The sequence below is a fragment of the Emydura macquarii genome, unplaced genomic scaffold (assembly GCF_026122565.2).
Source record: "Emydura macquarii macquarii isolate MOO-44397 ecotype Brisbane River unplaced genomic scaffold, CSIRO-AGI_Emac_v2 contig_967, whole genome shotgun sequence".
Taxonomy (NCBI): Eukaryota; Metazoa; Chordata; order Testudines; family Chelidae; genus Emydura; species Emydura macquarii.
In genome coordinates this window covers 307,860-319,896 of record NW_027131104.1, presented here as the reverse complement: position 1 = coordinate 319,896, position 12,037 = coordinate 307,860, and the positions used below count along the sequence as shown (strand labels likewise).

Genomic DNA, 12,037 nt, shown 5'->3' with positions numbered 1-12,037 from the left:
TTGTTGGAGCACATCTCTCTCTCTGCTGCCAGCAGTTTCTTGCAACTGCATTTCAAAGCTTCGGGTGTGTCAATTTATTTTAAAAGCTCAGCTAAGAACTGGTTCTGATCTTCTTACTGCTTCATTCTTTCTGTTCTTCTTTCTTGTCTTGCTTTTTCACTGAGCCATATTAAACCAGGAAAATTGTCTCAAAATGTAAAATAGCTGCTTTCTTTTTTTTTTTAAATAGACATTATATGAACAGGGTGGGTTTTTTTTTTAAAAGGTTTTACTGAGACAGACATAATTAGCCAACTCACATCATGATGCTAATAGAGATATTTGTTGTTTCAAAGTATATTTGTAGCTTTGTTGAACATCCTGTTGACTTTCTTTTGCTATGAAAGAAAATAGTCTTCATTTCTTCCTCTACACAGAACTTTTTGGATGTGAAGATCCTTTCCTTCCCAACTGAGATGAAATATCCTGCAGCTCACATCCTGCACTGCCCTTCGTTGCATAAATGTAATGAGTAGTTTAAAGAAAAGTGAGCCATCTGAAACAGGATGGGCTGATCCCATTATCCATTAATTGACCTGAGCTTCTTGTTTTATTCTAGTTCAGCTCGAGAAGAAACGCAAGCACTAAAGCAGACTATGTCAGCTCAGGTTAAAGGTAGGAGGAGGGAGCGATACAATTTAAGCTCAACCAGGCTACTCAGGTGCTGTAGAAGACCTGAAATACTCTCTTGGTCTGAGCCCAGATTCCTCCATCCTCTTCCATCCTGCAATTTGTTGTTACATAAACCACCAGTTGCCTGCACCCTGTACTGCTGGTCTTGGTTGATTTAGAACACTCGGATCCAGGACTTCTAGTATGATTTAGGATTTAATCTGGTCAGTTTCCAGTGTAGCTGTTTTATTATTAGAGTTTATTTACATTTATCATGCCCTTTAATGGAGACTGACAGTCTGGGTTTTTTTTTCCCATGCCACACACACTTTCCAGAGCAGATGCCTTTTCTCAGGAAGCCCCCATACTCCATGAAATTGCAAAGATGTGGCTTTTCTGCATATGGATAGAGAAGATTGATTAAGTAAATGGTGAAAGGTCATATTTAAGTAAGACATGAGTGAGTAAGTAAGGTGAGGTAATGTCTGTTATTGGACCAACTTCTCTTGGTGGAAGGTACAAGCTGTCGAGCTACACTGAGGTCCTCTTCAGGTTTGCGGAAAGGAGCACAACAGTTTGTACCTTTCACTAACAGAAGTTGGTGGAATAAATGATACTATCTACTCTCCCTTGTCTATTTCATATCCTGGGATCAGCACAGCTACAAAAACACTGCAAACAAATGCTCAGATACTCACACAACTACTGTCTCCATTGCTAGTCATGTTTTCCAGGCAGCTTACTCTGTCTCTTGCAGATTTAATTTGCTGGAGGCATCTCTGTTTAAATGGTCCTCTCTGTCTGGTGGTGTTTCAGGGCCTCTATAAATGGGCCTGTATTTAAATTCTGTGTTTACTTCTATGTCAACTAAGATTAACCATTGATAACAGAAACAATTATCCCTAATTGTGTACAGTGTTACCTGTTCTTTGGCTGGGACTGTAAACTTTCTGGGGCAGAGACCATGTCTCTCTCTTCTGTAATGCACCGTGCGATTCATGGTGCAACATGAATGTTAAGTAATACGTTCAAACAGGGTGGTGTCGGTGGAATTGCCTCCACCACCCACCACCTCTTATGTGTACAGCATCACTCACCATAATATCTCTATTTAATGCCACATCTCTACTCATGGCCTTTAGGTGCGTAGGGCAGGGGACTGGGAATAAGGATTTCTGAGTTCTCTTCCTGTCTGTCATTGACTCACTTCATTACCTTTGGTAAATCACTTCACTTTTCTCTGTATCAGTTTCCCCATCTGCAAAATGAAGATCAAGATTCAGTGTTTGTAAAGCACTTGGAGATCCTCTGTTGTAACATCATGTAGAAGGGCAAAATATCGTTATGTAAAGGTGCATGTTTGTTATCTGATTGCTGCAGCGTGGTGTCAAAGTGTCAGTGATGTACAGGACCTCAGGGTGCCACTCTTACTAGCTGCATGTTGTACGTCTCACCGGAGATCAAATGGTTAAGCTTTGACTTATACATGCTTTCTTCTCTTACTGCCAACAATCTCCATCTTCTAATGTTATGTTTCTATAGGAACTCCCGGCAATGCCTGCTGCAAGATATTATCAACCAGTCTCAGGCTGGGCACAGTAGGTCCAAAATCAGCAACGGTGTCGCATCTGTTTACACCGGGAGCTGTATTTGGTCCTAGTTTTCTTCTTTTCCATCCCAGTTCTCCCCCTCAGTTCCCCAGTTTTGTTCCTAGCCTCTACCCGAGGGCAACTACTGATGCAGATTTCTAATGATCCCATTAAGATATCTTTTCTACTCTCACAAATGAATAGTTCTAATGATAGAAAGCACCTGGCTATACTGACTCCAACAATATGACCAGTGCCCGGAGGGTAATAAGGGAGTCACCGCATTTTTATTGACTTTTTAGTCATGTAGAGAAAAGAAAAATCTTAAATTTTCTATTCCTTCCTGTAAGGCACCACAACCAGTTATTGACCGTTTAATTATATACTAGACGATTGTTTGTTTATAGAAGAAGTGTGATTCATGGTTGCTGTGACTGCCAGTGGATCTGGAAAGGGTTAACAGCCTAAAATTACATCAGCCTTGCTGTAGAACAATAAACAGGAAGTACTCCAGAAATTAAATTTAAACATTTGTGACTAATGTTGGCTTTTACTCCATGGTCAGTTCAGGAGGTATGGATTGCAGTCTAGGTTTATTACTGGTTCTAATTATACCATTGGTTTGACAAGGATTGGCTGAAATGAAGCAAAGAGGGAACTGGGTCATTGGATGATCTTGTTTTTGCTGTCATTCCTTCAGATTGTACATTGCTGCACGTTAAGTGTTGTCTCCTATGGTGTGGGGTTTGTGGAGAACTGCCGGCATAGAGAAGTCTCTAGCTTGTAGTTTAATCCTCAAAGTTAGTTGTTGTATATCAGAGGTTTTACAAAACCTATAGGGTAATAAAAATGTTTTCAGGGTTAAAAAATAATCATTGGAAATTGTGTTGTTGTTTGAGTTAAAAATTTTCCCAACCACCTTTGCAATCCTGCATGGGAACCTGTAAGTGAAACTGATTAGAGACGATTGTGAAGCTGACTAGAGCTGTTTTCACTCTGCAATACTGACAAAAACAAACAGGGTAAGGTACATAAATAATGTAAACTAAATCAGATTTTTAAAATCAATGTTAGTAAAAATGTGAGCATTTGTTATTCTTTGCACAGGACCATTAGGGGACTTCTGCACCTTCTGTGATGCATACTGTTTGCGACAGGATACCATACTAGATGAACCATTGGTCTGATCTAGTTTGGAAATTCCTGGGTAAGGCTATTCCTTTTTTAAAAAATATGGAACCAAAATCTCCCCTTAGTTACACCAGTATAATATGCTGTAAACTGGGTTTAATATAAACTGGGAGCACTATGGACCATGAATTTTAACCAGACAACATAAATTAGTCTAACATATTGAAAGCAATGGCTGAATTACTGTGTTTTTATTACTTCGGTTATCAAGTGGGGAAAGAAACTTAATTATTTTCATTGTTTTATGACTATGACTCTAACAATCTGACCAAGCCAAAAATATGAGCACTCTTCATCTTCCAACTAGCTTGGGGGGGCGGGGGGGCGGGTGGCAGGGAATAGCTCATCCAGTTTGTACTCACAGCCATATTAAGGATTTTAAGAATGAAGGCTGTTCAGCTGGCAGGTGAGCCATGCCTGCAGCTGTTGTATCAGAAAAATCCTTTGAAGCAGCTCACAACTCCAGACACTTGGTGGTGGTTTTTGGGTCCCCCTCCTTTAATGTTTTCTTTGTAAATACTTGCATTATTTGATTCCTTCCTCTCCCTCCTTCCCCCTCCCCTTTCAGATTTGTTTTGAAATTTTGCACAAGCTTTAGAACTTGTTCTGCCGAGGATTGCCTTGGACATCTGGAGCCCTTAGTTGTATTAATAGGACACTGACCGGAGGAAAAAGGGGATTTCATTGCTGGGGACCCACCTGGCACTGCTGTTTGGAAGAATTCACAGATGCCAGAGCAGAAGCCGACTCAGAGGGGAGATATACTTTATCCTGATCATACTACCAGGATCTGGGCTGTTATTCCACTGAAACTGGCAATCTCCTTCCCTCCAAAAAATCTTCTCCAAGAAAGAGCTTGGGGAACGTGTTTTTTGACATTGTTGCACGTGAGGCCATCTATTCTTGCTCGCTTACATATTCCTTATCTCTCCCTCCTCCCTTTTCCAGGATTCCGTTCAAGATTGGGCAGCCCAAGAAACAGATTGTACCCAAGACAGTGAGTAAACCAATTCCCCCTTTTTTAGATCCAGTCTGTGATCATGTGGCTGATGAGTCAAGCCAGCACTTTGACTCGTCCCATTTTTGTGTGTGTGTGTGTGTGGGAGGGGAGCGTGAGTGAGCAGAACCTGTTGCTGGATTTGACCATCACATCCTTGTGCTGTGGGTGAGGGGGAGTCCCAGCTACTTGGAGTATTTTGGTCTCAGGATCTGCTTTTTGAGGGAGGGGGCTTTCATTCTGGCACCGTTTTCCTAGGAGATGGCTGAACGTGCTTCCTTCCTTCCTTCTTTCAGCAATGGCTTGTTTGTTCATCCTTTCTGAGCAGATGGAGGAGGAGGAGTGGTTCAGATAGCTGAATATAACTGTTTCCAAAGGAAGGCTTATCGGAGGAGGCTGAGATGCTTAGTGCTCAGGCATGAATTAATTTGTGCTCCGCAGCATTTGCTTTAAAAGAAAATTAAAAAAGCATTTTGTATTCTGATGAATTTGAAAGTCCTTTCCCAAGTGCTGTTTCTTGCAGCTGGCTGTAGTATTTTCCCTGCTTAAGCAGATGGTCCTTGTCCTGTGAAAGCTCTACTGCTCACCGAATCAATCCCTGAATTAACCTGCGTACCTGCTTTAAAAGAAGTGTCCTGATGGCTAATGTGACAGAGACATTGGCTTTATAATTATAACTGCATTGGTGAACTAATCCCCTGTAAAGACTAACATTCCTGATCCTTCCTCTGTGGGACACACACCACTGCTAATTCCTTAGGATGCATGGGTTACTTGTATTAAGGTGTCAGAGATGCTTTTTGTGGCATGAAGTTTCCCCTTGAGATGGAGGGTTTACTCTGCCACTTCCCAATGTTGATTAATTGCAATCTTTTATTTAAAGGATGGTTGTAGTTCTGTGGTGCTGCAGAACAGCAGTTTTCTGCTACTGCTTCAAACTGGCAATATAAAATTTAAGGAGGGGACCTGTTTAAAGAACGGCAATATTGAAACCTGAATCCAGGTCTTTGATTCCTTTTCACTCATCTATGGTCTTCCCAAGTTCTAATGCTCCAGACTTCATGTGCTGAATTCTGCTCTCTGCAGTCTCTCATGTACAAAGAAATACAACCCCCAGCCTCAGGCTAATCCACTGGATCCCTGTTTATTTCTTAATCCAGTTCAAAATTACCCTTGTTTTGTTTTTAAATCCTTCATTGACTTTCTCCATCAGACTGCAGAGATCCTGACTCTCTCACTTCCTTTGCTGCTCCATCCATCTATCTAGCACTGGTTTCTTCTCTGCTGGTGCAAGAGCCGCCTTCTCTGCATCTCCTGATGACTTGAACAGGTTTTTTTGGACATTTCCGCCCCATCTGATTTTGCATCTCATATGAGTACATATTCTCCTTCGCCTGTACCTGTTAATTTCCCTTTCCCTCTGCCATTATGTACTGTTTAACTATGTAAAGTGTTTCAGGATGCAGTTTGTCTGAAAGACCTTATACTACATAAAACTTTATTGCTGCACATAGTGCTACACACCAAGGCCTCCAATCACCACTGAAGCTAGCCTTCTAATGGTGTAGCGGGAGCTCAGATTGAATGAGAGTTAATATTTGAACCTTCAAGATCTCTCTTTGTTCCCAACTTGCAATGGATTCTGCCCTTACTCTTCTCTCCCATTATGCCCTGTGCCTGGCATTTTGGCTGCTGGCTGTATGGGGATGTCTTTTGGCTTCCTGGATCTTGTCTTTCAATGGGGAGATAGAGTATATCATAGGCAAATCCAAGAGATCACTGTCCAGTTTCTTCCTGAGCTCTTGTAGCTGTTTTCCTCTTGCCTATCCAGCTATAGGGATTTCTCCAGAACATCCATAAATAGAGATAAATTAGCAGTTATGGCCTGTAATTTCTTAAATAAAAACCTTTTGTCAAGTTCAGAGTATCCAAGGGGTAAAGATTCATCCAGAATTGTTACTGATTCCAAGCTTTTTCCCGTTCCTCCTGCTTTTCTTCTGTTCCAGAGCTGCCAAAATTCAGCAGAAGTGCTGAGAGTTTGAATGTTGATGACACGGTAACCCAGAACTAGTTGGAAATTTTTACATGGCCTCCACTATGCCATCTTATTGATTGTAACAATACTCTTGGGACAGATGTGTGCAAAACAGGAAGCATGGAGCGATGTAACTGCACAGTGTAAGTGTTAAGTGCAGTCCTTCAAAGGAGAACAAATGACAGGAAACCACCAATCTCCCCTGAGAATCAGACCTTCAGATTTACACTCCTCTTGGTTTCAGGGTATGGAAGTGATGGGCTGCTTTGTAACTAAATTAGTTAGCTTAGACTTCCAAGTTTTCCTCCCCCTTGCAGGCTAAGACATTCCATCTGTGCGAGCTTTTGTGCACAGCAACACAATCTGCTTTAGCTCTCCATTTTCTTCCAGATGTTGGCCTCTGGAGGCTGCTGCAGGAAGTGGGAAGGTGTGGCATCTCCAGGGCTCTATCCAGAGCTCATCAGAAGGGAAGTGGTTATGGAGAGGATCTCCCACTCACAAGATTATACCACCCCAAAAAAAAAAAAAAAAAAAAAAAGGCAGTTGTCAGAAATCTAGCTGTTGGCTCCCACCAGAGCATGCTGATTCCAACACGGAGAGAGAGGCAGAATCATTCTGACATGGCAGGCTTAGCTCACCAAAGCTTTTGTGATTAAAAGGCTCTAGTACTAGTAGGAGCTCTATAAAATAAGTCGACTGGGCCGCAGTAGGAATTAGTCATGACTGCTTGTGCCCACTTGCTGCTGATCCTTGGAAGAAGGGCAAAGTGTCAGCCACAGTTTAGTTCTTCAGGTAGAAGAAAACCCCTGTAGGAAATATCAGCTGGTGAACTGAAGTGATCTCCCGCCCCCCAGGCATGTCACTACTTTGTTTCCACCTAAACCTGGGCAAATCCAATTCCAGACAGAATAATCTCTCTCCTCCTCTCCCCTGAAAAGAGCAGCTGTCACTGAACTCGTACAGAGGCGAAGAGATTGGGTGGGAGGATCTAATATACAGAGAGGACCTGCTGTCAGAGGAATGATAGAGGACATCTGAGCGCAGCCCAATTAAACTAATGCCCAGCGATAGGACTTAAACCTGTTAGAATTATGTCTGTGTGCAGAATGTTTATTGTTTAAATCCAATACACGGTTGAAGCCTCTTATAGTGGAGACAGTTCCCTTCTCTCTCCCTTTTCCCCCACTCCAGGACAACCTCACCCTAAGCACAGGTTACACTGTCCAAGCTGCAGTGCAGACCCAGAAATTCATCTGTGTCCCCCTGGGGTTGTACCATGCTCTTCAGTGGGGACTGGGTTATCTGAGCTGGCAGGTGCCTGGAAAGAATTGCTGTTTGTGCCTCCACATTGCAACCGGAGAGCTCTGAGCCTGGAGCACAGCCTCCTACCACTGCCAGGCAGAGCAGGGGATGCCAGTCAATTCATTTGCTCTCTTGGAAGAGGGGAATCCACAGCATAGTCCCCCCCAACAGCCTTGGGTGAGTTGGTCAGGGATTCCTCCCCAACCTCAGTCTGCTCTGGGTTTGGTTGACTCAGGGTATGTCCTTCCCCAACTATGGTGCTGGTTGACCTTGGGTGAGTAGGCTGGACAGGATTGGCAGAGTGTGATCCAGAGCTCACTGGAGCTGGACTGTAGACCTCAGAGCCTGCTAGGCCTTGCTCCCTTGATTTAGCCGAAGATTTTGGTGTCCCCTGAGACCTTTGGATAACTGAGCTCCATTATAACAAGAATTCCATCACAGCCAGTTCGCCGGAATTCGTTTCCACTGTACATGACTAACATTTTAAACCTCTAATACAGGGGTAACAGCATTGCCCTGGAATTGTTGCGATGAAATCCACAGCCGTGGTGAACTAGGTGACTTCGGGCTGTTACGCTTTCCCTCTCCCTTTCCCCCCATTAAAGTTGCAGTGTGTTGAGTCCCGTCCCTCTGTTCGGAAGCGGCACACGATGCTCGCTGGGGAATGGCACATGAGCAGCATTGGTTGTGTGCACTGCTTATACAGCCATAGCCTTACTTAGAAGATAGGTAGGTGTGGCTTGCTGGTTAGTGAAGTCCATGAAATCCTAGTCATGGGTGTACACGCTTGTATTCCAGCTTCACTTCATTGCAGAGTATTTTGGCTGAAGGCACTCGACTGTCAGACACAAAGGGGTTATTGTGTCTTGTGCTAATTGTTCTGCTGCACCCACTTTATTCACACAACTTGCATTGTCTAGGTGGGATCTTCGTTCTGTTTGGTGGGATAGCGCATACCCAGCAGAAGTTTGTGGTTATAATAAAATGTTTGGCGTAACTACATAGGCTTTTCTCTTCTCTCTTGTTGCCAAGTCCCATTAAGGGCCTCTGAATCTATTGGAATGATGCCACGTGGAAATCAAATAATACCCTCCCTCTGGGAAGGAGACTTGACTCCAGGAGAGTAAGAAGGCTCTTCACAGAGCTTCTTTTCCATCCTCTTGTGGTGCTCATTGGTCTTGCACGATTGCCTCTCAACCATATTGCTGATTACAACAGCATCTTTCAGTTAGAGATTCTATCATGGCTGGAAGGCCAAAAGTTCAACCCGCCTTGGATTTGTTTCATATGTTGCAAAGTCAATGTAATGAATTGGATTTGTTTTTTTAAAGAGCACTTCAGTTAAAAGTCCTAGATCTGCACTTGGGAGCAGTTCTACAATAACTAATCAACGTGCATGGAGGAAAAAGCATTTCAGTGTGGAAAACTGATTTTGGTTTCAAGCTTCCAGAAGTGAGTGAGGTGGGTTGGAGGGAGAAGTTATTTTAATATTATGGAAACTTACCTAGATGGTTTCTTTTCTTAAATGTACCTCTAGTGCTCATTATTTTTAACTTGGTAATTCTATCAATAGCTTTCTGCTTTACAAATCAGATGCCTATGGCCATTAAGTTTCCAGGCTCGCAAAATCTAAGTGAGAGCTGAAGCTGCTGTGTACTATGCATAACGTGCTTTATGTACTGTTACCTGGCCCTCACAGCCCATTCCATTTGTCTCTTTCATCCACCGGTTGCGTCTTTGCATAAACCTGGATTGTGAGCATTGTGGGGCAGGGACTTATTTGTGTAGTATAATGGGTCCCTGATCCTCGATTGGAGTCTCTGGGTGCTATCATAATACAAATAATAAGAGTAGCTAGCAGAGGCACATCAGTGTGCAGAATGCAATGACTGGAAGCCAACTGTTACTGTGGGGGTGAAACAAGAATAATGCTTGGGCAGCTGTCTCTGTATAAATGTCATTGGGGATGTGAGTGGGGAGGGGTGTTTGATGTGCTAGCGTGTGGAGAAGCGGATTCAGTCCATGATATGCGGAGTGCACACAAGACAACTAAGCTGAGCAGTTCAGGGAAACCAAGAAAGATAGGAACACACGTGCTCTCCATAGAAGAGTAATCTCTGTGAGAGCATTGTGGCCTCCCTCATATTAAATAGACTGTGATGCCTTTATTTCACTCCCAGGCATGGCACAGTTGAGGGGGAATTGAAAAATAAAGGGGGAAATCAGCAATATCAGGAACCACTCAGCGTCTTTACATTCAGTTTCATCCCATGACCACCCGAGCCACTCCTCCCCTTGCAGCTAAGCCTTGGAAGAACTGATTGCTGACCAAATGAAAGGGATATCCCTCTGAATAGTATGTCTGCAGGGGGATGGAGCTTCATGCTGAGAATAGGGGGAATAATACCATCAGCCATCAAAGGACTCAAGCCTGAGTCATAGAATCAAAGGGCTGGAAGGGACCTCGAGAGGTCATCTAGTCCAGTCCCCTGCACTCGTGGCAGGACTAAGTATTATCTAGACCATCCCTGACAGGTGTTTGTCTAACCTGCTCTGAAAAATCTCCAATGGCAACCTCCTTAGGCAATTTAGTCCAGTGATTAACCACCCTGACAGTTAGGAAGTTTTTCCTAATGTCCAACCTAAACCTCCCTTACTGCAGTTTAAGCCCACTGCTTCTTGTCCTGTTCTCAGAGGTTAAGAGTCATGCCAGCCCCCTTTGGTTTGCAACCAGGACAGTTCACAAAGACATATAAATAGACTGCAATAGTCTGTGGTTATTTTTACAGCCGGAACAGCCATAGAAATATAGGGTGATTTTACTATGTGCTGGTTACCTGACCTGAAGGCACCAGCTGTTGTGGATTTTTCAAGAGCTGCGAACCAGGCATTGGCTGTGCGAGCTGCCCCCTCATTGATCCACCCCATCCTGGGAGAACCAATTTTAGCAGTGAGAAAAGGAGTTCAATCTCTGTGGAGCTTTTCAGTCTATAGCCAGCCAGCATAGGTGCCAATAGTAGAGGTTTCTGGTGGTCTGGACACATGTCCACTTAGAATTTGACTGCAGCTCACCAAACTCACTACACACCAAACAGCCATCAGATTGCAGTGACTCGGTCATTATTGACTTTGGATGGATTTGAACCTGCAAACTAAGAAGATATTTAAGAAAGGGGGATTGCAAAAAATGAGGTTGACATTTACATCTGTAGGTCTCCACTTCAAAATGTTGGAGACTTATAGATGAGAACTGAAAACCCAGGGGGAATATTATTAAATGTTGTCGTTTCTTTAGCTATATTTTGCTGCTGAGAGTCTCAGTCTCAAACGGCTGAAGCAGCATAGAGATACTTTAAAAAAAAATACTCTGATTCATTCAGGGGTTGGCTGTGTGCAACACTTCGCTGCTTGTTTAATAGTGTGGCAGCTTAAAAACAAAAATGAACCCATTTTTGATCCCATGACAACAGTACACATGTATACTCTTGGCTGGTCAATTGAAATCCATTTGCTTTACTTGGTTGATGAGGTATGGATTGAATGTATGTGTTAAAACAGTCCACCTGGAATGAAAGCACCTTGGAACATTGTCTTTCTTTGCAGACTTTCTGTGAGATAGCAGGTTGGAATAAGAAGTCATTGGTGTCCTATTTGGAGAATACTTCTTTGCTTGGGTGATTTTTTTTAGATTGTACACTCTTTGGGGCAGACACTCTGTCTTCATCTCTTTGGAAAGTACCTAGCACACTGAGAATGCTACTGCAATTAAAATGATCAAATTGGTTTCTTTTCACCCCATGATGTGGTGGATTTATTTGCAATAGGATCATGTAGTAGAATTTGGGAGGCATGGGAGACCCAGTGGTATTTTGAGGTTACCTGAGCTGATGGAGACAAAGGTATGGTATAGGGAGTGGTCAGGAAAAAAGTGCTAAAATTACTTACCCTTTGGAACAACTGCACTAGTAGACCTGACTAAGAACTCACCTGTAGCAGCCAGTAGCCACTGCAGCCCTTTCAGTTGTGCATTCTCTAACAGAGCTTGAACTGCTTCAAACCCAGTTTCAGATCTAGGTCTTGAAGTAGTCCAGATTCTGTTGTGGATTAGAACCTATGGATTAGAATGGGAGTTGGGAGGAGTTCTGGGGCCCATCACAGAGGCAAATCGTAAGGGAAGGGGAAAGGAGGAAGTGGCCCAGAATACCAGTTACTGAAGCCTGAGGAACTGAGACATGGAAATACAAAACAGCTGCATGCAGAGAAGATAGATAC

The 12,037-nt window shown here is 43.2% G+C and overlaps 1 protein-coding gene across 3 annotated transcripts in view; it reads left to right on the top strand.

The window, feature by feature from the left end:
• BIN3 (bridging integrator 3) overlaps positions 1 to 12,037 on the top strand; it is a 73,865-nt gene that overhangs the window by 25,925 nt on the left and 35,903 nt on the right. For all 3 annotated transcript variants that reach the window (XM_067543683.1, XM_067543685.1, XM_067543684.1), the window contains exon 3: positions 4,380 to 4,428. In XM_067543683.1, the coding sequence (XP_067399784.1) occupies positions 4,380 to 4,428 (49 nt within the window). The remainder of the gene's footprint in view (positions 1 to 4,379; positions 4,429 to 12,037) is intronic.